The sequence below is a fragment of the Notolabrus celidotus genome, chromosome 19 (assembly GCF_009762535.1).
Source record: "Notolabrus celidotus isolate fNotCel1 chromosome 19, fNotCel1.pri, whole genome shotgun sequence".
NCBI classification, from domain to species: domain Eukaryota; kingdom Metazoa; phylum Chordata; class Actinopteri; order Labriformes; family Labridae; genus Notolabrus; species Notolabrus celidotus.
Window position 1 is genome coordinate 1,437,740 of NC_048290.1, and position 25,282 is coordinate 1,463,021.

At 43.9% G+C, this 25,282-nt stretch overlaps 1 protein-coding gene across 3 annotated transcripts in view; it reads right to left on the minus strand.

The window, feature by feature from the left end:
* Positions 1-1,652: 1,652 nt before the first annotated feature.
* Positions 1,653-25,282, minus strand: part of zfyve16 (zinc finger, FYVE domain containing 16) — a 37,751-nt gene continuing 14,121 nt past the window's right edge. For 2 of the 3 annotated variants that reach the window (XM_034709480.1, XM_034709481.1), the window contains exons 4-18: positions 23,929-24,025; positions 17,225-17,401; positions 16,983-17,113; positions 16,692-16,899; positions 14,226-14,348; positions 13,977-14,132; positions 13,669-13,893; positions 13,295-13,377; positions 11,348-11,452; positions 10,223-10,373; positions 10,012-10,092; positions 9,606-9,768; positions 9,197-9,302; positions 8,946-9,122; positions 1,653-6,996 (exon numbers count right to left, since the gene is read on the minus strand). In XM_034709480.1, the coding sequence (XP_034565371.1) occupies positions 6,838-6,996; positions 8,946-9,122; positions 9,197-9,302; positions 9,606-9,768; positions 10,012-10,092; positions 10,223-10,373; positions 11,348-11,452; positions 13,295-13,377; positions 13,669-13,893; positions 13,977-14,132; positions 14,226-14,348; positions 16,692-16,899; positions 16,983-17,113; positions 17,225-17,401; positions 23,929-24,025 (2,142 nt within the window). In that variant the 3' untranslated portion in view covers positions 1,653-6,837. The remainder of the gene's footprint in view (positions 6,997-8,945; positions 9,123-9,196; positions 9,303-9,605; positions 9,769-10,011; positions 10,093-10,222; positions 10,374-11,347; positions 11,453-13,294; positions 13,378-13,668; positions 13,894-13,976; positions 14,133-14,225; positions 14,349-16,691; positions 16,900-16,982; positions 17,114-17,224; positions 17,402-23,928; positions 24,026-25,282) is intronic. The other variant, XM_034709482.1, reaches the window with a different exon arrangement.

The window sequence follows — 25,282 nt, forward strand, 5'->3', positions numbered from 1 at the left end:
TTGAAGTGCATTAAAACTGATATGTTGTTTAAAATGTTAAATTCTAATGGAAACAGTGATTGTACTACGAAGCAGGATTTGCAGTTATGGAGGTAACTTCAGGGTTGACTCTGCATTTGCAGTACTACACAAGCGTGCCGGATACGGCCCTGGTGGTGAGGCTTTCAGCAGTGTGTCTGCCCCCTGGTGGCTGGCTGCAGTATAGGTCAAAAAATCCGTCAAACTTTAAAAAATAAATACACGTCGTATGAATGTTTCTCACATCCGTATGCTGTGGTGATATGTAGTTAGTATTTGACTGTTTTGTGTTCAAGGTCTCTTTTTTCTGAACAGTTTCTTTTTCGTTAGTTATTAGAGTTTAAAAAACGGGGTTTTACTTCCTGTTTCCTTTGATTCACAGCCGCCGTAGAGAGAAACTTCAAAGGACACACAGCGTCTTGTGACATCACGCTGTAGGGCGGAGCTTATTACAAAGGCTTCACAGGCTCTGGCTGCACAATGGCGGCGCCCAGGAGAGGGATTTTTTGGCTTCAGAACCGTACAACGGGAAGAGGCGGAGCAACGCTGTCCATTTTTATTCACAGTCTATGGTACTACCATAGACTGTATAAAATATGGACGTAGTATCCGTGACGTCATCCATCTGTTCCTGAGAGCTGTTTTGAAGCAAATCGACGGCAGCAGCCATATTGGTAATGCGGAACTCAACCAGACAGAGTGTGACGTAGTGTGAGTCTCTTAGCCAATGGCTGTGTGTTCCCGACCGGGATTCACATCAGTCATGTCCTTATTTGGGCAAAACTCATAATCTTAATATCTTCTCAACCGTCACGTTAGAAAAAAATTCACCCCCCGTACAGTGTGTGCCATTAGAGAGATTAGCGTTGTAGGGCCAAGCCGTTTTTTGAACCAGGCTGTAAACATGTTTATTAATGCTGCAAAGATCGTCTTTTTCCCATTCATATCTATGTGGTTTCCGGTGTTTCTGCAGCCAGCCTCAAGCGGATTTTCGATGTATTGCAGTTTATATCACTTCCGCATTGGCTTCATCGTTTGAGACCGGAGTTTGCCGCTTGGGTACTACATAGCTGGTTCACTTCTTACCTAGGTAGACCTCCATGGTACCTGATGCTGAACACCTGACCTGCTGCAGGGTACGACCTGTTCACAATAAAGAACTCCACCCACTGACCAATCAATACTCTTGATCATGGAGCTCAGTTCCAGGGCTGGATCCAGTTCTCTGTGTTTGGCCCTCAGCCAGGAAAACTGGTTCCAGAGTGGGACCAAGTCCTTCCTGGGCTAAAGGAAAGGACTGCTTACTTTAGAGGATGGGGGCGGGGTTATCGTGACCAAAATGACACCACCCAAAACTTTGATGTGTTTAAAAGGACTCGTGCTTCAGCTTGTGCACAGATGATTACTCACCAATTCAATTACAACATAGTAATAAGTTGAAAATGTTACATACATCCAGGGAATGCTGAACTCTCTCTCTGTAGTTTAGGTGTCTGATGTTTTTTTTGCCACAGTGTCAACAGGCAGAGGTGAAATGTGCCGGATTGATCAGGTTGTCTCTGGCGTTGCTCTTGCTGTTGAGAATGAATGGATTAGAGTTTCTAGATGTGACAGAGTGGACGGACGAGATCAGGAAAGTTTTCTTCATAAAACTCATTTTATTCTTTAAATACATGAGCTATTCAGAAACTGATCAGGACCCAGATACCAGGTTCACCAAATAAAGCTGGTGCTTATGAATAAATAGATGATTTACACAAAACAATACGTCTGAAGAAAAAAAAGATCAGAGAGCATAAAAGTACTTCTCGTTCTGACGTAGTGGATTTTAATCATCCTGGAAAGAAAAAGAAACTCCGGCAGGCAGTAACGATGAAAACGCTCCAAAGTCCAGGTAATGTAAATAACGCGGTGAGCAGAGATCGATGAGCCGCAGAGGGACTGTCCATGCAGGTCGGAGGTGAAATGTGTTAACTTTCCCCTCGTTTGGTTTCAGAGTTCCTCTTCAAACAGGCCGTGTGTGTTTACCCGAGCAGCTTCAGAGAGCGACGTAAAGAAAAGGGACAGAAGGACATGCTTTCAGGCGCTCTATAACGAAGCTGGAAGCAGATATCAGAGTTAGTTAATGCTTAAAGGAACGGTTATAACTGCACTTATGAGGCATTTATAAATCAGGATGCAAAAAAAGACTTAATATAAGCCGAGCTCACATGACAAGTCTGGATTAACATCTTATTTCAGATTACTACAACTTTACACGATGCACTGAGAGATTTGTGCTCATTTGTGAAATTCAGCCCTCAATTTGCTCCTAATATCTTAAAATAAGACGTTTAAGGGAATCAGTTAGGTTTTGTAGTTCAGTCATGCACCCCATGTACGGAGGCTGTAGTCCTCAAGCAGGCAGCCCAATTTCCTTCATATCACTCCCCACTCTCTTCCTGTTTCCTGCTCTATCCTCTCTGAATAAAAGGCAGAAAAACCCAAAAAATATAACTTAAAACAAAAGAAATAAGACGTTAATCTGGACTTGCCACGTTCATGTGACCTATACGAAGTCTAATGAGATATTTGAGACTATAAATAAGACAAGCTATGGTTTAAATTTTTTGCAGTGCAGACGTATAACAGGTGATGATACAGGAGAAATTATGATAGCACTTTTATAAACACTGAAAATGTCCTCCTATCTGCTTTTGACTAAAATATATGGCATATGAAACATGGACGACACTACAGCTCTCCTAAAGTGAAGCCATAACAGTTAGAGCTCCCCCTGGTGGCTGGTTGCAGTATGGTTTCTGTTGTTATGGTTTGTCTCTCTCTCAGGGTTCATGTTTCTGATTAGTTTAGTTCGAATTTGTTATTTGATGCTATAAAAAGAGGGGTATAAAGTAGGATCAGTTTAGAATGTTGAATTTTTATTTCGGAATTCTGACATCAAAGACAGAATTCCAGAATGTTGTCTTTGATCTCAGAACTCTTGAATGTTGTCTTTGATCTCAGAACTCTAGAATGTTGTCTTTGATCTCAGAACTCTAGAATGTTGTCTTTGATCTCAGAACTCTAGAATGTTGTCTTTGATCTCAGAACTCTAGAATGTTGTCTTTGATCTCAGAACTCTAGAATGTTGTCTTTGATCTCAGAACTCTAGAATGTTGTCTTTGATCTCAGAACTCTAGAATGTTGTCTTTGATCTCAGAACTCTAGAATGTTGTCTTTGATCTCAGAACTCTAGAATGTTGTCTCTGATCTCAGAACTCTAGAATGTTGTCTTTGATCTCAGAACTCTAGAATGTTGTCTTTGATCTCAGAACTCTAGAATGTTGTCTCTGATCTCAGAACTCTGGAATGTTGTCTTTGATCTCAGAACTCTAGAATTTTGTCTTTGATCTCAGAATTCTAGAACGTTAACTTTGATGTTAAAGGCAGAATTCTGAGAAAAAGATTGGGACTTAAAAATAATCAGTGGCCCCAAACCCTCTTCCATATTAAGGCCATGACTGACAACCTCTGTTGACCAATGAGGCTCCAGCAGCGCCGTGTGCACCAGATTATTAAAGTAGAGGAGGAACGGTGAAGAGGAAACGTAACAAACACTAACACAAGAGTCATTGAACGCACCATAACTGTGAGCATCTGCTTCAAACCCACACAAGGATCTGTTCAGGTGTGGACTGGACCCACCTGAGGGAGCAATGATGTCACTTTAAGGGGGAGTGACTTCACTATTGCACCTACTGCATAGACTCTGATACAAACAAGTCAGTGCCCATTACAGGGGGTGTTCTGGCTTAACTTTTGTGCAACAAGGAGGAGGTGGAGACGCCATCCAGATTTACAAACAGCCAAAGTTAAACTGTTTAATCTCTACTTCTTCTAAAATCTAGATTTGGGTTTAGACGCTAATTCCTGCACAAACTTTGATCCATTCCATCCCACTTACATATTTGAGACCGGGCTGCTGCACCTCAGGATGCAGGGGGAGAACAGTGAGGATGACTTTAAGGACTCACAACAGACCAGGACCCGACATATATTAAATATTAATACTGGATTATCTTCATGTCTTCATGGGGCCTGATGGTTGCTTATAAAACTTTGAACATGTTGAGGAAGGGGAGGAAGATTTAAGATTTGCATTTCTTCTTCATGCATGCATTTTTTGGGCACTTTTTAAAGAGAAAGGATGAATCAGATTTATTTTCTCCTCCTCTTAGAGCTCGGGGGAACTTGCTACACAAACAGCAAAATGAACGTAGCTTATGTCCTATCAAAAATATGAACTCTGACTCTGTTTGTTAAAACTTTTAAATCATTGACTCCAAAAATAACTCTTCAATATTAAAAGTGCAGAACGGAACAAAAGCGATGAGGCATACTGATCGTGACGGACTGAGACGGGATGTGGAACACTGCATAAAGCGTTTTTTAGAGTACATGCTAACCTGGCTGCATCCTGCAGGGACCGGACACCTGAAGGCTGACCTATGACCTCACTCTCAGACGATACGTTTGGCAGATTTAGATTCTCATGAGCGGTCTCCTGTTGTAACGGTTCTAAGGGGGCCCTAAAGCTGCTGTGGAAACGCTTTAAATGAAGTTAAAACATGAAACCAGTCTGAGGATTTTCACTGCTCTAAACACCACCGAGGAGAACTCTGCTGAGCTCACAGCTTACTTCAATATTTTAAGGAACCTCTAAAGGTCACACCCATTTTTTGCAGATTTAAGAGTATTGAGAGCAAAAGCATGACGGAGAGTAACGGTGAGGAAATTGAAGAGTGGAAAAAAGTAGCATCAGTTTAAATGAACGTGAGTTTCATCCAGGACAGGATCTCGGGCCTCATGCAAGACACACGGTCAGTTTAAGTAATGTTCCTGCATTCAGAAGTATGCAGGATTGGTGCACAAGTCATGAGCAGCAGAGGTAAAAGATTTGACGTGCACACTGCATGAACCAAAACAAGAAGTTTGGGTTCAGCTTTGGTGCAAAACACGAGTGAGAAGGTCCAGATCGTCTATTCCTGACTCAACATCGACATCAGGAGAGAGAGGAGAGTCGCTGAGAGTTTAAACTTCATCTGCTGAAATGTGCGAATGATGCAAGTCTGTTCAAGACAGGTCATGTGATCTGCATCAGTCATCACGTCATCACTTATTCTCCTACAGTTGTGATTTTAGAGTTAAATTCACTGCATTAAGATGGGTTTCTGTTTCGGTCAGGACACGCCTCAGCCCGGTGGTTCATGAGATTCAAGAATTATCCAGATTTTGGGCTCCACTCTTTTGGAATCAGATAATCCAGGTTGCTTTGTTCCTTTCTGATATTTCAAAGAAAACTGTTAGATTACCAGAGTAGGAAATGGGAGTACATGACTTTGTCCACAGGGGGCGCCAGAATCCACACTTACTGAAAGATCCCCACAGGAGCTTTAAACTGTTAAGATCTTTATTCTTTAAGAACTATTTATGGATCTTTTGATCCTGTTTTACTAAAACAGCAACATTTCTATCTTGTTCTTATTGATTGTTTATTTCTTGTTTGTTTTGAGGGTTTCCTTCTTAGCCCTGAGCCCTTTCGTCACTTTGCTCGTCTCGTGTTGTTTGTTGTTAAAAGAAGGCCGACTGAGCGAGTTACTCATGAGGCTGGAACTACATTTTAGTACAGAGTTTGTACACGTCAACTTCAGGAAGCAGGTCTTGGTTTAGTTTCATAGGCTGAATAAAAACATGGACGACACGACAGCTCTCCTGAAGTGAAGCCAGAACATTTAGAGCTCCCCCTGGTGGCCGGATGCAGGAAATACACGTCAAAGAAATGTTTCTCAAACATGTTTCTGTCGTGATAGCTCTCTCATGTCGTGCTAATTTATGTCCAAGTGTTCATTTTTAAGATTAGCTTAGTTATTTGACGCTAAAATGAAAGGGTGTGACATCATGATTGACAGCTCTGTCGACCAATGAGGCTCCTGCATCACTGTGACGATTTATTCGTAAGTTTAATGTGCGTGACGTCAGCTCTGTGACTCTGATTCTGTGCATGCCTCGGTTGCCAATCAGGGGGAAATTTTGGCTTCACTTTTTTCTAACAATGGGAGGCGACAGAGGCACGCCGTCCATGTTTATATGCAGTCAAAGGGTCAGAATTTAAAAATGTTCCTGCATGAGGCCGAGTGTCGTCATGAACCGGCGTGTTAAAAGAAGAGTACGGGGAGGGGAAGGAGGTTTTTAAAACGGGGTTGAGCTGTGTGTGTGTGTGTGTGTGTGTGTGTGTGTGTGTGTGTGTGTATGTGTGTGTGTGTGTGTGTGTGTCTGAAGCGGCTCTACGGTAGCACCTCTGAAGTACTGAAACCTGCAGTCAGTCTCGTCCCGTGCTTTAATGTCATAAAGTCATCAATAAGCTCATATTAAAATATAATAAATACATCCAATGAGAAGAGACGCTCGAGTGGCCGTGGAAACATTCACTGCGGCGCTCCCAGCTGACGCAGAGCAGCGGGGCGCCTGGAAGGCAGAGCAGAAGACGACGGTTGAGTAGTTTGCTTGTATTTGGTCGGGATGCCGTATTCCTTTGTTTAGTGTTTGGCTTCTCGTGTTAAAGCAGCTTTGGTGAGCACAAAAACACACAGACAGGCAGCAACTCCTGAACAGAAAGCCAAAATCATGTCACGCCTCAGAGCGGGGGTGCAGAGCCAGCGGCTGCTCGTCCGACTGTGCGGCTGTCAGGGTGTCAGCGTGTCCCGCTACAGTCCGCTACAGCTCGTCTCTCTCCGCCGCTCTGTCTTCAGTACGTTAGCGTTAAAGTGAGTCATGAGTTTAGATAGAGTGTGTGATGTAGAAGATGAACTCCATGTCCATGGCAGTCTGCGGTACACTAGCGCTACCTCCATGAATGACGGGGATCAGTGCGCTGTCCAGCTCGTTCATGTAGCGCTGAGGGAGGAGTCGGCCCCCGGAGCCCGCCTGGTACTCCACCTGAAGGTAAACACACACACAGAGACACACTCAGCAACAACAACACACACTCAGAGGGTTCTGGAGTTCAGATTCTGGAGTTTTGATGTCTTTAGATTCAGAGTCAGACGGCTCATCAAAGAGTCCTGAGAAATGCTCTGAAGAGATTTATCTGGATGAGAGTTATGGATGTTTATTTTCACTCAGAAGCTTGCTTACACATTTAATTTTGATATTCTACATGAATATTAAATATTCCATTTACGTTTCCTAAGGCTTTAAATCTCGAGGCAGTCGTCCTCCAAGTTAAATCTGCGCCCTGTTTCCGACTCTGTCCATCTTCCAAATAAAGGCGTGAAAAACTCTTAAAGGGGACATATCAGGCTTTTTTCATCAATATATATTGGTCTAAGAGGTCCCCAAAACATGTCTTTAAAGTTTATGTTCAAAAAAACACTTTGAAATCAGATTTTGGCCTGCCTGAAAAGTCCTCTTCTTCATTCCTCATCAGAACAGTCTGTTTTCTCTCTGACCACGCCCCCTCCGGAAGTGGATATGCCTCGGCTCTCCAGCATGTTGATCTAATGTTTACATGTTGGCTGAATATACACGGCTGCTCAGAGATCGCGTTACTTCAACCCTCTGAATCTGATCCAGAATCTGATCCTGACGGAGAGGCGCCTGTAGCAGGACCTTTCTGAACCATTGGTCACAGATTTAGTGTTTCTTGTTGTTTTATTTATCAGTATGTAGACGTGTGTCTTGGTACACAGCTACAGCTACAGCTACAGCTATGAACATATAGCTATGTGGCTATGCTAATTAGCACTAGCACTTATCCATGACAAATAAAAATCATCCACTAGATCTTCAAATCTGCAGACGTGGGGAGTCAAAGCGACCTTTGTGTTTATTAAGACAGCCTACAACTAGCATGCCTCCCTCCTAAGCTCCTTGTTAGCACACATTTGTGCAAGTAATGAAAAACGGAGGAGGGATTCAGTATTATTTTATACAGTCTATGGGCTGAACAAGCTCCGAGCTCTGACTCCGTGACAGACCGGATATTGTTGTTATGTAATAAAAACACGGAAGTCTGAAACGGCTGGTTTCAGCACACATTTACAGAAAGGTGGAGAAATCAGAACAGGGGCAGAATGGATTCTTTTCATTCTCGGGGGGTTTGTAGACAGGGAAACAGATTTCAGGTAAAGAACCATTAAAAAGTCAATTTTGCATGATATGTCACCTTTAATAAATAATCTTTAAAAACAAACTACTTTTATGTTTTTTATGGAGTTAAGAGAGAGTTGTTCATGCCTTTATTACAGCTAGGCCCAACTATTGTAACTCTTTGTATGTGGGCTTAGACATGTCGTCTATTCAGCGCCAGCAGCTTGTTCAAAACGCTGCTGCTCGCCTCCTGACTGGCAGGAAAAAGAGGGAGCACATCACACCTGTGCTGCGCTCTCTCCACTGGCTCCCAGTCCGTCACAGGATTGATTTTAAAGTTGCACTTTTGACGTACAAGGCCCTGAATGGATTGGCACCATCCTACTTGGCTGATCTTCTCCATGATCATAACCCAGCTCGAGCACTGAGGTCAACAAACCAGCTGCTCCTGGATGCGCCTAAAAGTCGCCTTAAAACCGACTGACTTAAATGTCTTTGATGAAGTTCAGGCTTCTTAAGTTCTTATTTTGTGTTTGCTGACGTTTCCAGAATCATTGGAGGTCATGAAAGGTCATGTTTTGGTAGATGATGCTGCGATGACTTTTTTCATCTGTTTCATGAAATTGGAAAGTTGTTATCCAGCTGAAATGTTCCTTTGGTTGCTTCTCCGTGCAAGAATAACTTTCATCTGGTGTTCATATTGCCGTTAAGTAGACTTTATTACTGCTTAAACTTCAAACATCTTGTGCATACTACATCCAAAAGCTAAATGATTTATCAAAAACACGATGTGTTACCATGTCCGCCTGCGTGGAGATCCGCAGAGTGAGCGTGTTGATGCCGCTGCAGGTGAGCACGGCGAGGTGAGGAGTCAGAGCGCTGCAGGCGGCTAAAGCCATCTCCTTCTGAAACACGCTGCAGGACGAGAGCACCGACGCCAGGCTGCAGTCCGGAGCCTTGAGCTGGTAGAAAACCTGCAGGGACACCTTCAAGGTCAGCTGGTTCTTAGACAACCTGAGACGTGTGCAAAGTTTAAAAGGAACGTCACCTCTGTGCATCTGATGGAGCGTCCGTCTGACTCGAACTCCGTGTCCTGCTGCACCCTCACACTGCGGACTCCATCCAGAGGTCTGCCATCCACTGCACTCGTCCTCCTGCAGGGGGAAGTAAAGAGATCATGTCTTTAAAAACAGGAGGAGCATTTGACACCCTGATCATTTCAGACAGATCTCCATCTTTATTAATTTAAACAACATCAGCGTCTGCTTTGTGTTTCTGTAAGAGTAGAACAATCTAAGATGGACTAAAACATCTGATATCCTTCATGTGTGAGACACGAGGTGTTCCATGTTTGAGCAGCTCGAGTGCACCAGAGGACAGATTGCACAATAGTGAGTAAATAGTTGTGTTGGTATGTGTGTGTGTGTATGTGTGTGAGTGTGTGTGTGTGCAGGTACCCTGTGTTGACAGGTGAACTCCAGTCGACCCAGCGGACGGTCACGTTCTCTCTGAGCTCTCCTCCGTCGTTCCTGCCGCAGGGAATGAGGAAGTCCGTCTGATCCCGCAGAGCCACGCGCAGAGACTCCATCGTCTCCGGAGGGATCTGCACCATCAACCCGTCTGATACACACACACACACACACACACACACACACACACACACACACACACACACACACACACACACACACACACACACACACACACACACACACACACACACACACACACACACACACACACACACACACACACACACACACACACACACACACACACACACACACACACAGAGCTCAGTTAAAGGTGGACTACATGCAGGTGCTTTTTTAAGTGATGAAAGTGACACATCCGGCTCTTTACCTTCAACAATGCTGGACTTGGCGATGAAGCCCGAGGAGGCTTTCAGGGCTCCGTTAAAGACAACAAAGCTGGCTCCTGTTACTGTAAACAAACACAAACAGGATCGTGAAGGAATCATAACCTCTCATATTATCAGTTTGTGATGTTCTTCTCTTATTTCACTACAAACAAACAGAGGACGGATGAGTCTGCAGAATCTCGGATGACTCACCGGTGCGTGTTTTCCCCGGCATGCTGTTGGCCTGCGTCTGATAGTTCCCCTCCTCGTTCTGGAAACACACCAGGTGAGAGTCGGCCTCCGCGCTGAAGCGAGCTCCGATGCTGATGACGTGCTCGTTGGAGGCGTTCACGACCTTCTGCATCTGAAACACAGAGAGAGAGAGAGGCGTGTTCTAATTAGTCCTTGAAGTCTGTAAGGAGACGGTCTTCACATCCTAACCTCCACCCCAGCTCCTCCTTTCTGTCTCTGATGCTCGCTCTGTTCTGTACTCCACTTTGCTGCTGCTCTCCCTGCCTTGTCTTCTTATGTATGCAAATGAAAGAGAGGGGTGGTGTGCTTTCCCTACAGCAGGCTTCAAAGTTCAACATACTCTCATAGAGGGACAGGGGTCTTTGCTGCTGCTTGCCCTGCCAAAAGAAAGAGAGGGGTGGTGTGCTTTCCCTAACACTGGCTTTGATATTCCACATAGGCACATGGAAGGGCAGGGGTCTTTGATGCTGCTCTTCCTGCCTCAGTAAAGAAAGGGGAAGTGCTCTCCCAACCTCAGGCTATGGTATTCCAAGTAGGCATATGGAAGGGTTCTTTGCTGCTGCTCTCTCTGCCACATGAAAGAGATGTAAGGTGTGCTCTCCCCACCTCAGACTATGACATTCCACCTCAGACTATAACATTCCACATAGATACATGGAAGTGCTAGGTCTTTGCTGCTGCTCCCTGCCACATGAAATAAAGTGGAGGTGTGCTCTCCCTACTTCAGGCTATGGCATTCTACGTAGGCACATGCAAGAGCAGGGGTCTTTGATGCTGCTCTTCCTGCCTCAGTATAGAGAGGGGAGGTGTGCTCCCCCAACCTCAGGCTATAGTATTCAAAGTAGGCATATGGAAAGGCAGGGCTCTTTGCTGAAGCTCTCCCTGTCACATAAAAGAGAGGGGAGGAGTGCTCTCTCCTACCTCAGGCTTTGGCGTTCTACCAAGGCATATGGCAGGGGCAGGGTCTTTGCTTCTACTCTTCCTGCCACATGAAAGAGGGGAGGTGTGCTCTCCCCACCTCCACACACTTTCTGTACGAAAGCCCATTCTTAATATCTTGAAGTCTTTCCTCTACGACCTTCTTACCTCATTGAAGCTGCCTTTGGGAATTTCGATGTAGCTGTGTCCCATCTCCATGTGGATCCTCAGACCCTCCACAACCGACAGACTGTACTGATAGTTCCTCAGGTCCTGTAGGGGGGAGAGTGTATTTTTTATATCCTGCTGTTATTTTTAATTGTTCTAATGCCTCACAATGACATGCAGGTATATTAAGACGAGAAACACGGAGCTCAGAGCTTTCATCTGAACACACATCTCTTCTTCTAAAGACCTGAAGACGCCAAACATCGCCGCAGAAGTCGACATATTTATAACTTGAAAAGACTCGATGATCAATAACTTCCTGTTAATGCTGCATCATTCTGAAGATCTCTAAGCACTCAGATGTATTTTGGTCTTCTGACTCCGTCTGTCTGACGGCTGCTTTTGATCCGCAGACACTGGAGGAACTTTTCCGTCATAATAAAGCTTTAAAAGTTTAACTCTTCACAGTCTGAGTAACAGAAAGCTCTGACTCAGGGTTTATATTTGCCGATGATGTTGGTCTGATTTGTTTTTCTTAAAGATGATTAGCAACGTTTCACAGTCCTCAGTGACTCGACAGAAATAACCTGACAGCAGTGAGCAGATAACAGCAGACAGGATCGTCTCAGAGGTTTGGATCAAACTGTTAAAAAGGGTTTTAATGGGAACCGGAACAAAAGTCTAGAGACAAAGACATGACTGAGACCGAAGTGCACTGAGACCAAGACGAGACTAAGACGCTCAGGGATGAGACCGAGTCAAGACCGAGGACAAGACCATATATATATAATCATCACGAGTGAGAACAAAATAAGAGTTTTCTCTTTTTCTATTTAGGTTTGTTTTCAAATAAAAGTGAAAGCAACAAACAAAGTGTCCGCACTTTTGTTTTCAAAGATTTCCGGCGCTGGAGAGGTCTGCAGCCGGTTGCAGCAGCTCCGAACCCCATTACCTTTTTTATTCTATTTAAACTTTATTTTTTGCCCTTTTTTAGTCATAAAAAAGTTGCACTTGTGTTTGTCACTTGATGCACTACTGCAGCATTTTAGTTGTTGACTATTCTGAAAACCCGGGGATCAATAAAGTAACGTCTTATCTTATCACAACGTAAAAAACCTTCAAATCTAAGATCAAAGTTCTCCTCAAGAATAAATCCCTATATTTATTAAAAGCCACGTTCACCTCACAAGTACAGATAAACATCTTATCTCTGAAATAAATAAATAAATAAATAAAGTTTATTTTTAAGCATCTTTCTTGAACAGGCGTCACAAAGTGCTTCAAAATAACAAAATAAAAATAGGACTTATGTAACTGTTTGTTACATAAAATCAAGTTTCACTGATCATCTTTCTTTAAGGTCACAAGGTTTTAATAAAAGCAGACTTATACAGGTCAAACAAATGGGTCTTAAACAGCTCTTAGCTTCAGTGGAAGACTTCATAAAGTACAGCATAAAGAAAATCCTGGATTGCTTGAAATGTTTATATTAAAAAAAGCAATCTTTGCATCTTCAGTTTCTTGAAAAGCAGTCTTATCTTGATCAAAAGAACTTTGCTCGGTCTATCTGCAGCTATTTCAACTAACATCAAGATATGCATGCCTTATTTGTGCATTTTGTGTCTTGAGATAAGACAGTAACTGGATTTATCTGGTGTGTGTTGTTTGCAATAAGTGTAATGAGATATTTTTGACGAGGATTTAGAAGAATACACTCGTTAAGATTTGAGTTCCTGCAGGTGTCGTATCCCTAACACTGTAAGAGGAGTTAACCTTCAGCGATCTTGACCAGTGTTATGTGATATAAAATGTAAACTTGTAGTGCTTGTGAACAACAGTACACAAATAAATAATTAAATGCAGAATCTGCCCACAAGGCCGTGTAAAAATGATGAGACTGAGACCTTCAAGAAGTTCTCTAGAGACTGATCTCCACTCTAAACTTACAGCCAGTAGATTCATGATGGTGTGTCCCGTCTCTCGATACACAGACTCCCGAAAACGGATGCTCGTCAGGGTGGTGGGATACACTGAGGAAGAGACAACAACATGAATCATCATGGCATTAAAAACTGTCTTTTAACATTATGGAAACATCCTAAAAATAAAGGTTCTGTCCAACCCACGATTCAAAACCAAAAGATATGTGAGCTAAGTGCCACAAATGATGGAAAATGCAAGAAGGTTTACAGATAAGGAGGTTATTAGAGGTCATTTTCAGCCTTTCTGCCTGAATAAAAGATGCAATTTTCAGATTAATGGAGTAAAATATATGTATGCATCAAGTTTGTCTCATAAGAAATGTCTGTTTTTTCACACACCGCTATATTCAGCTCCGAGCCGCAGCAGCAGCCTGAGAGGGAAGACTTTGGCCCAGGGTACCTCCAGCTTCTGGATCAGCACGCCGAACAGGAACGGCTGCTGTGGGAGAGTGAGGCCATCTAGAGGCTGACAGGTGTGAGAGAAGAAGAGCATCCCTGCGTGGTCTTTGCTGCCCAGGAAACTGCTCGTGAACGTCACGTTATCCAGCTCCTCCAGGATCTTTCCTGCAGCACAAGAAGAGACAGATCAGTCTTTACTCTGTGGAGGGAAAGAAGAGAGAGACGTGTCTGTGATGTTCTCTCTTTACCTTTTTGGGCTTCCTGGAAAATGTTGAGATACAGTGTGAAGAGGTCTTTAGGGAGAGACTTTTCTTCTGGCAAACACTCCAACAAGAACACCAACTCCTTCTGTCCCAGAGCCTGCAGCCCGATGGAGCCGAAACACCAGCACTGCCGGGTGCAGTCTGACGCATCAGACAGAAACACACACACACACAGTTAACACACACTACAGCTGAGGACTGAGCATCTTAAAGGTTGAGATTCATTCCACTCACATGTGACCAGTTTGACGTTGATGAGGAGGTTGCCGTTTAAGACGAAGGTCAGAGGTCGGGGTCCTCCTTCTTCTAATAAGTGCAGGATTTGACATGGTGCAGGACTCTCCTCGACTAAAACGTCTGCAAAGAAAAACACGTTCAAGTTACTCACCTGAGGCGTTTGGACCGGTGGACCCAGGGTCTATATTTAGTTCAGGGGTAGATAATCTCCTCCTAAAAAGACCCTGCTAGGGGGGGTAGTACTTTTCAAAGGTCTCGGGACTTTCAGGGGGGCGTGGCCTGCAGTGCTGAATGTGTCTGATTGGTAGATTAACCTCAGTGTTTTTATTCCTCCCTCCGTCCACAATAACATCACACACATCTGTGATTCTCTTGATTTCTCTTTCTTTCATTAGTTTTTATTTGTTCTATCTTTTTTGTATGTGTGTGTACTTTTCAAAAGAAGAAGCTGTGATTCTCTTGATTTAGTAGCTTGTATTAAGATTTCAAAATATCCTCATCAGATATTTAATGATGGTCTAAAGACGTTTATGAGGGATGCATCCGGCTGAGAGTCTCCAGTTAACAGGGTCGCTGTTTAAACCAAAACACCGGCCAAATTTTTTTAATAATTTTTTTTTTTTCAATTTCTTTTTTTTTTTTTTTTTTTTTTTCAATTTTTTTTTCAATTTTTTTTCGTCCAAGTCATTTTTTCAAAAAAAAATCCAAAACTTTTTTTTTCTAAACTTTTTTTTCTTCCATTTTTCTTTCAATTTTTTTTTCAATTTTATTTTTCAAAATTTTTTCTTCCATTTTTTTTGGTCCTTTTTTTATTTTTATTTTTTTGTCAAATTTTTCCAAAAACCATTCACAGTCATTGTTTTTCACTTGATTTCTCTTTCTTTCATTAGTTTTTATTTGTTCTATCTTTTTTGTATGTGTGTGTACTTTTCAAAAGAAGAAGCTGTGATTCTCTTGATTTAGCAGCTTGTAACAGTAGTCTTCTCTCAGCCCACCGTGAATACGTCTCTCCTCCTGGTGTTCCGGTTTTAAAAGTGACCCTGTAAACTGGAGACCTTTAGCTGAACGTGTCAGTGTTTGTGGAGTTTACACAGCTGTTGAAACACAGAGGGAGTTCCTGGGAATGCAAACTAGTTTAGTTTTTATTAAGATTTCAAAATATCCTCATCAGATATTTAATGATCGTCTAAAGACGTTTATGAGGGGATGCATCCAGCTGAGAGTCTCCAGTTAACAGGGTCGCTGTTTAAACCAAAACACCGGCCCAATTTTTTTAGTCAATTTTTTTTTTTCAAATTTTTCTTTTTCAATTTTTTTAGTCAAAAAATTTTTTCACATTTTTTTTTTTCACATTTTTTTTTTTTCACATTTTTTTCGTCAAAGTAATTTTTTCAAAAAAAAAAATCAAAACTTTTTTTTTCTAAACTTTTTTTTCTTCCATTTTTCTTCCAATTTTTTTTTCAATTTTATTTTTCTAAATTTTTTCTTCCATTTTTTTCAAAAAAAAATTATTTTTATTTTTAATTCTTTTGTCAAATTTTTCCAAAAATCATTCACAGTCATTGTTTTGTCCATCTGTGATTCTCTTGATTTCTCATTCTTTCATTAGTTTTTATTTGTCCTATCTTTTTTGTATGTGTGTGTACTTTTCAAAAGAAGAAGCTGTGATTCTCTTGATTTAGCAGCTTGTAACAGTAGTCTTCTCTCAGCCCACCGTGAATGCGTCTCTCCTCCCGGTGTTCCGGTTTTTAAAGTGACCCTGTAAACTGGAGACCTTCAGCTGAACGTGTCAGTGTTTGTGGAGTTTACACAGCTGTTGAAACACAGAGGGAGTTCCTGGGAATGCAAACTAGTTTAGTTTTTATTAAGATTTCAAAATATCCTCATCAGATATTTAATGATTGTCTAAAGACGTTTATGAGGGATGCATCCGGCTGAGAGTCTCCAGTTAACAGGGTCGCTGTTTAAACCAAAACACCGGCCGATCTCTGCGATCACGGCTTTTTGAGTTGAAAAGGATTTTAAAGTCGTGTTGAAACGTCTTTGCTACTCGCGCTTATCTCCTCTCACGTGTTGATTCAGTGAATCCATCTGTGATGAAATATAGCACCATCTAAAACAGACCAGCTGAGTCTCTTCATGCTAACAGGCTAACTGTTGTGTTGCTCATAATGATACCTGCCTGTCCGTCTGCTTCTATGGTGTCATCTGTGATGAATGGCATTCCTCTTTGTGTTACTGCCCTCTACTGGTCTGGTGGTGTAGTGCATTTACTTTTTTTTCTGGCCTGATTTACACAATCTACCCGGGACTTCAACAATGGGGGCACAGGAACCTTTTAGGTCAGGGGAAAGTAGTTCTGGGGGCTAAAAGACTGAAACGCACCACGAGGTAAAGGAAATGACTCAGACACGATGCCTGAAGGGATTGAAAGTATTTTAAACATTAATAAAAAACACACACCTCCAGTTTCGTCCTCTCCTGTGGTGATGAGCAGAGGAGGGAGCTCGTCCTCGTTCTCTGGCAGCAGACTGGGAACCCTCTTCACTGAAGTACCGATACCAGCCAGCAGAGCGTAATCGAAAGGACCTGATAAGGGAGGTCGAATCACTTCAACTGACCCAGAAGCTTCAGGAAGGCAGACTCCAACATCTGACCCGGTGGAGCAAGGCTGCAAAGACAGGGTTAGTGAGACTTTACATCCTGATGATTTAAATGAACTCACTCAAGTGTTGATAATGTTTCAAGTCTTACTGATGCTTGGTCTGGGGAGAACTCCTGCGAGCTCCTGCGGCTTGTCACCGACAGCTTGGTCGTGTCCGCCACCTCTCCATTCGGCAAGATCCCGTCAGCGAACCACACGCGCTTCTGTTCACGAGGACAACCTGATAACACACACACACACACACACACACACCTTTCAAGGGTACAGTCCACGTAAACAAAACGGAGCAGTGGAGAAGAGTGTGTCATCAGTATTTTAGGAGTGATCATACTGTCGTTGTTTGGGTGTTTGAGAACGGACACGGGCACCATGACGGTGGGAGGAGGAGAGTTCAGGGTGCCGGCGGCTCGAGCCTGCTGCAGAGGGGGGATGGTGCTGCAGTACTCAGAGGGGACGTTTGGGTTCGGACTGGGACCTGCAGGACTCATCATCCGCTCCAGGGCCTGGGCTACAAGGACACACAAGTCATAGAGGTGTGTTCATTTCAGCACCAGTTTTAGGTTTGCTGGTGTAACAGTCCTAAAGAAAGTCCTCGTGTCCTGAGACTGAGTGTGGAAACCCTCTGACCCGGCCTGCAGCACCTCCTAGAGGCTGACGGTACAAATGTTACAGTTCCCCTCACACTTGGACCAAACATCTGAAACACTAAAGACAATCCCATCAGACTCAGACTCAGCTGGACTTTATGTTTGGTACAAGTTTTAAATGTTAGCATGCTATCATCCTAAGCTACATCCTCTGCTATCAGCGTGTTGTCGCAGTGAGTGATCAATCCAACTCTGAGCCACCAAGATGTTAAGATCCAGGAGCGACCGGCCTTATGTTACATTTCTAAATCAAAGTTTACTTCTTCAACGTCGGACTTCCACCAGATCCGAGTTCAGTCCATCTCGTTTAGACCCACCGGCTGCGTTTTCAGCGTGCACGAGGTTGAGAATTTCCCAAGGTAATCCCTGAATCAAGGATTCTCCTCCTCCTCCTCCTCCTCTCCTCATCCATGTTGTCTTTCTGGTCCTCTGAAAACCTCTGACCTGTTGACTCCAGGCCTGGCTCCGCTCATCATGACTTTGGTTTGTTGTTGTAGTTAGGTGAAATACGATCTGGTGATAACACAGAGTGTTTTATTCTGAAAATTAACAGGATGTTTTCATTTTGACTTCCTGTCCTGCTCCATCTGATCTGTTGAGATTGATGTGTCGTGCTCCGGCATCCGGCACAAATAGAAGTCTTGTGAGCGGATCCAGTGGAAGTTAACACATTGACTAGAATAGAAACCTATCAGATCCAGTGCTGTGACGGATTGGAGACAAACCCCACGTCAAAACAGCAGACTGTCCCTTTAATGTTCGTCTCTCCTGCAGGTATCGAGTGTTGACATTTCAGACACAGACGTTGCAGCTGGAACGCAACGGAGTGGATCCAGTGGAAGTTAACACATTGACTAGAATTGCGATTTTGCAAGTTAAAGTTACTGCTTTTGTCGGCAGAGTCTCGTCACTTTGAAGACGGAGATTTGACTAAAATAGAAACCTATCAGATCCGGTGCCGTGACGGATCTGAGACGGATCTGGCCGTAACCCTCTACCTCCCAAAGACTCCTTCTCCGTGGTCGAGGCCTCGAGTGTTCCTGCTCAGCTGATTCTGCGTCACTGAGTCTTTGAGTCAAAGAAGTTTCTCAGAGTTAACTTCCTCTGGTCCTGGAGGGTTCTGGTGAGTAAATCTGAAGATGACAGGGAGCCTGCAGAGACTGATGATGATACTGTTCAGAGCATGACTGTACCCGCTCAGCAGACTGCTGCACGCATGTTTCCGTGACCACGAGGCGATGACTGAGATTACTGTAATCACTCATCTGTGTTCAGGGGAGTAACGCAGCATGATATTTCAGAACCTCCCCGTGGCTGCGTGTAAGATTTCTGTCCTGGCGAATTTATCGATGAAACCAATTTCATTAAAAACTTCGACGTATCGAACGTCTGAATGACAGCTCGGCTTCCTCTCCATCACATTACACAGAGTGCAGATGACTGAAGGTTATTGCAAACGGCAGACATGAGTGGTTACCTCCAGGAGAGCTGGGTTTGACTGAGAGGCTTTCCGCTTGCACTCACACAGAGTGCTGATGCAGCACTCGTCTGCATTATATTGATTAAGCATCATAGATCTTTATTGATCTGTTGTGTACCGACAACAACTACAGGGCGGCCCACAAAAGCACAGGAGCACGTCAGGAAGGATGTTAAACCTGGGCTCTTCTTTCGACTTTAAGCTCTGAATGATTGATACGTTTTTAAACGTTTGGAGCGGCTCCAGGAGATTTCTTTTACAGACATAAAACAAGGTCTGTTATGAAATCCTCAGGGGCACATCCAACTGATCAAATATGTCCCCTAAAGGTGCTTTTTTCCACTCGCAGGCTCAGATTGTTACGTTAAGTGTCTGACAATGTTATATAAAGGATGAACCTCTAAAGCTGCACTCACCCTGACTCTACCCGGTGCCTTTTTCCTGGCAGCTCTCCTGGTAAAACGTCCGCGCAAAGTCAGGTGAGCTGATGGGAAAACGCAGCCGGTGGTGACGACCGCTGGGATGTGAAGCTGCTTCATTATCTTTCCTGCAGCCTGCTCTTCTCTTTGGATACGTTCAACTCCACGTAGCATTGATATGAAGGCAAATACTCTCACTAAAGAGTCAGACTCAGCTTTGTTTGCTATCTCAGATATGTTGTAAACATTACAGTGACTACGGAGGCGACCCTTTTACGTCTAACGTCATGCTCCCAAGTATTTCAAGGTTGGGCTGTGCATGAGAAAAGGTTGAATGCTAAACGAATTAGATGCAACTTCTGAAAGCACATACACATTTTAAATCTCTGTCTTCAAAGTGACGACACTCTGCCGACAAAAGCAGTAACTTTAAGTTGCAAAATCGCAATTCTAGTCAATGTGTTATCTTCCACTGGATCCACTCCGTTGCGTTCCGGCTGCAACGTCTGTGTCTGAAATGTCAACACTCGATACCTGCAGGAGAGACGAACATTAAAGGGACAGTCTGCTATTTTGACGTGGGGTTTGTCCCCGATCTGTCACAGCTCCAGATCTGATAGGTTTCTATTCCAGTCAATGTGTTAACTTCCACTGGATCCGCTCTGTTGTGTTCCGGCTGCATCTCTGATCCGGCAGGTCGGGAGTCCTCTGGATCAGATACTCAAGACTTCTATTTCTACCAGAAGCCGGAGCACGACGCATCAATCTCAAAAGAGCAGATGGAGCGGGACAGGAAGTCAGGTTTCACCAAAACAAAATGAAAACATCCGGTTAATTTTCAGAATAAAACACTCTGTGTTATCACCAGATCGTATTTCACTTAACTACAACAACAAACCAAAGTCATGATGAGCGGAGCCAGGCCTGGAGTCAACAGGTCAGAGGTTTTCAGAGGACCAGAAAGACAACATGGATGAGGAGAGGAGGAGGAGGAGAATCCTTGATTCAGACCGCATAGGATCAGGTGGAAGTCCAGGGTAAGAGTGGACTGATATCGGTTTTTCAAGGCCGATATTGACACTTTCTATCAAGCCAATCGGATCGTGCTGTGGGCGGGACATTAAAGGAGACAGGGTGAAAACAGACCCAGAGGAAAAGACAGAAAGTAGCGCACTTTTAATGTATTTATGTTATCAGCTACCGGTGAAACAAAACGCAGAATATCGGCGTGGAAAATCAGCTACGGTGGTTAATCGGTCGATGAATACGACACAAGGAGAGGGAGCGCTGTGAGCGGTTTAAAGTCTCAAGAAATTCAACATGAGTGCTGCAACTCCCGTGTCCTGCAGGGTTAATATTATCTTTTATAACCGAGTCTGGCGGCTTTGAAAAGAGGAGAGAAACATCTGTTTTCAGAGACAGAAGAACGTCTTAATCTATAACGAAGAGGTCCGTCTTCACTGGGTTTCTAAAACAAACAATCTGAGCCTATTATCGGCAAAACCAGCCACTCTGATTCTGATGACTTTCAAACTTCCAAACTTTGCATTCCTGCTTTAAACCCTGACACGTAAAAATAGAGCCTGGGTTTTAAAAACACCTTTTGGCTTCTAAGTGGAAGGAGCATATTGTTAGTCACCTGGCATCACTACAAGGAGAGTTGTTTCACCTTGTTCTGCAAGGAAAGGATGACAATGCACAAAAAAGTCATCAGGAGCCCGAGGCAATCTACTTCAAGAATCCCGTAGAGACTTTGTTTTAAGTTTAGCACCGCACAAAAACCTCTCTGCATGAACGACGCTCTATCCTGCACGAATACTCCTGCACTGTTTAATTAACAGCATAAACATAAACTCTGAGTCGAGTGTTAAGATGTGTCTTACCTCGTCATCCCCTCCGTTAAAACCCAACCGGTCCACATCGCAACGAGTCTACGCCTGAGTCTGACTTTACACACTCCCATCCCTGCTCTCCTGAAGCTGCTCCTCGCCTGTTAGCGGTGATAACCCGTTAGCTCTCGGCTGGAGAGTGTGCCTCGCATGCTGCTCGCCACACGGATGAGAGAGTGATGTGAAACAAGGAGGGAGGGAGGGAGGGAGGGAGGGAGGGAAGGAGGAGAGAGGTGACGGGGAGGAGAGAGAGCGATCACGTCATACCAGCCACAAAAAGTGGATCACCTCTTTCTTCTTAATTTAGCCTTCGTGTGTGAGCATCACATGTCTGCTGCGTAAGGCGGGTCTCACACACACACACATACACGCACACACACACACTTACACACACACACATAATCAAGGACAAATGCCAGCGTCCTGCTATAACTCTCCTCCCTCTCTCCTGCCCCCTCCATCCATCTTCCCCCCTCCTCCTCTCTCTCTCTCCCCTCATGTCCATGCTGCAGTCTTTGAAACACCTTTTATCAACACGCAGAGACATAGAGACGCACTTTCCTCTGCAGGAACAAACAACAACAACAACAACAACAACAACAACAACAACACGCTGTTTGTGTTTTTTTAAAAAGACGATATTTCATAACTGTTTCAATATTTAATAACCGCTCAGAGTGACGTAGGAAGAAGCCCCCGAGCCACTTAGACCGAGCCTTAAATATTCATCCCGCTGCAGAATGAAAATGTTTCTTGGCTGTTATAAAGTTTTAATGACTTCTAGTGGACGGACGGACGGACAGGCGGCGCTCTATTTCAGGACGCAGAGGTGAATTCAAGGTTCGGCCTGTTCCTGAGAGGGGGATGAAAATAGACCTGAAGAAGAAGAGGGGGATATTTGAGAGCAATGCCGATATTAAAGGAGAGAAGACGGTCAATGGAGGGAGTTTAAAGCCTGCACCAAGTTCTGCATCTAGGTGGCTTTAAATGACTTTAATCTGATTGATAATATGTGGAAACCATCCTCCATACACCTCAACCTGCAAGAGAATAAAATAAGGATGATGCAAAGTACGTAAGGGTCTCCATCCATTCGTTTTCTTCCTCTTATCTAAGGTTGGGTCGGGTGGCAGCAGGCTCGGCAGGCCGACCCTGTCCTCCCTCTCCCCAGCAACGTTTCCCAGCTCCTCCTGGGGGATTCTGAACAGTCCCAGGTGACATGGGATATTTGATCCCTCCAGCGGTCTCCTCCCAGTTGGACGTGTGCAGAGAACGTGCAACTGGGAGGAGCCCAGGGCGCAACCGCATGTGATGCATGAGCCACCTCCACCGGCTCTACTCTGAGCTCCTGAATCTATCTCTAAGGCTGAGCCCAGAAAGACTGCAGAGAAACTCATTTCAGCCTCTTCTTTGAACTCATTTTTTCAATCCTACCAAAAGAAAGTTGGGACGTACATCGAGAGGCAATTCCTCTTCCTCTTCGTTACTCACAATCCATTTTCCTAACTCATGAACAAGACCTAAATATACTAAAACTCTCTCTCTGGATGTAGAGACTCAGTCCACATCCAGAGGGAGCAATCCACCAAACTTAGAGGCTCTGACTCTCAAACCAACTGCTCCACAATCAGCTGCAAACCGCCTGAATGCATGAAGAAGCAAACATAATCACATCATCTGCATAGAGATAGAAGATAAGGCTCCCAAACTGGAATTGTGTGCACGAAGACAAGCTGGAAGGGGTCCACACACTCCAGGAACATGTCTGACTTTGTGCAGAGAAACACTACCCTGTGAAGCCCTGCAAGGATCAAAAGCTGGACCTCCTCCAAACCATTCATGTTCTACCTTCATGCAAAGCTGCAGCCACGGCACCTGACCGAACATGCATGGATCAAATTGAGCATATGCTCCGTCGTCTTTTAGCTCTCACTTTGGTCTCCACCAACTTCAGAGGAATTTATCTGGCTCACTGAAACAGAAACAGCTGCTGGAACGAGACAAAAACAAAGAAGTTGTGGCTGAAAATCGAAAGAAAAAGAGAAGTGTTTGACTCGGGAGGCTGAGGGGAAGTACACGGAACAAAAACACCTTCTGCATTTCAGGGATTGTTGAGATAAAACTTATTCTAGAGCAGCTTTAAGAAGCACTTCTGAATCAGTCACGTCTTCCTGATCTTAAAGTTTTGTGTCAAGTTCCTCAAGTTTAAAAACAAACTAAAAATCTTGCTCTACCGGTCTGCAACTTGCAAATAACTTCGGCGTCTCAAAGCAAACAAAATGCACTCTCTGTGACTTCTGAATGTACGATTACTGGAAGTTCTGCACGGATGATCACTGGAACACCCTCAGGGTTTAAAACAAAGATCCAAAACTTGATCTACAGCTTCATAAACCTACACTCTTGTGATTTAAGCCCCTGCATGAGGTGCACACGATAATTCACAACCAATAAGGAGCAAACAAACATCTTCTTTGAGTGATCCTCAGCTGCAGACCTGTCCTGAATGACCGAGCATTTCTGTAAACAACCGTCCTGCCGTAGTGGAGCGTTCAACACCTGAAAGACAGACCTGGGATCAGACCGAAGCGGGGTCTTACCTCTGTTTATGGAGTCAAAGCAGACGACGCACACGCGAGCCTCCTTCTCCAGGTACTTCAGCTTGCACTTCCTGTTGCAGCACACGGCGCAGTACACCTGCCACAGAGGAGAGAGGACGACATATGGCCACACGCAATGTAAACATGCATGCAGGAAGTAAACACGCAGCAGCAGCAGCTCAGAGTGGATCTGAGCCGGTCTGGCTGCAGAGCGGGTTAATAAACGATAACATGTTCAAACAGTCCGCCCTAATGCTGCTTTAATCACTGGCCTTTAAGGGACTTAGCTCCATCTTTAGGACGCTCAGCCGGGATCTATAGAGGAGCTGGAAAAAGAAATGCTGACTCATGCTCTCCCTCTCTCTCTCCCTCCTTCTCTCTCTCTCTGTCTGTGAATCCACCGCTCTTTATCTGGTGCTGAGACGTAACCTGTGTTATTTAACTATTCATGAAAGGCGCAGACACAATGGGAACTTCTTCTTTCATCCAGCTGAGCGTGTGATGTTCATTTTGAGAAACAAGACATTTTTCAGACTGTATAAAAACATGGACCACACTACCCAACTACCCCTGAGTGAAGCCAAAACTGTGAGAGCGCCCTCTGCTGGCTGGCTGCAGTATAGCTCTAAAAATTAAAGATGTTTCTGCACACGTGTTGACTTATTTGTTTGTTTTGTTTTTCATGTTTTGTTATAGAGAATGAGGAAATAAAATGATTTAGAAAAATCTAAAAACTCTTCTCTTCTCTCTCTTTCTCCCGCTCCTCTCTCTCCCTCTTTTCAATCTCTTCTTCTTTTCTCTCACTCTCTCTTTTCTTTCTCTTTTCTCTCTATTTTCTCTCTCTCTCTCTCTTTTTTCTCTTTCTATCTCTCTCTCTCTCTCTTTTTTCTCTTTCTATCTCTTTCTCTCTCTCTTTTTTCTCTTTCTATCTCTCTCTCTCTCTTTTTTCTCTTTCTATCTCTCTCTCTCTCTTTTCTGTCCCTCTCTATCTCCCTCTTTTCTCTCTCTCTCTTTTTTCTCTTTCTTCTCTATCTCTCTCTCTCCCTCTTTTCTCTCTCTCTGTCTCTCTGTCTCTTTTCTCTCTGTCTCTCTTTTCTCTTTCTTCTCTATCTCTCTCTCTCCCTCTTTTCTCTCTCTCTATCTCTCTCTCTCTCTTTTCTCTCTCTCTCTCTCTTTTCTCTCTCTCTCTCTCTTTTCTCTCTCTCTCTCTCTCTCTCTCTCTTTTCTCTCTCTAACTCTCTCTCCCTCTTTTCTCTCTCTCTATGTCTCTCTCTCTCTCCCTCTTTTCTCTCTCTCTATGTCTCTCTCTCTCTCCCTCTTTTCTCTCTCTCTCTCTCTCTCTCTCTCTCTCTTT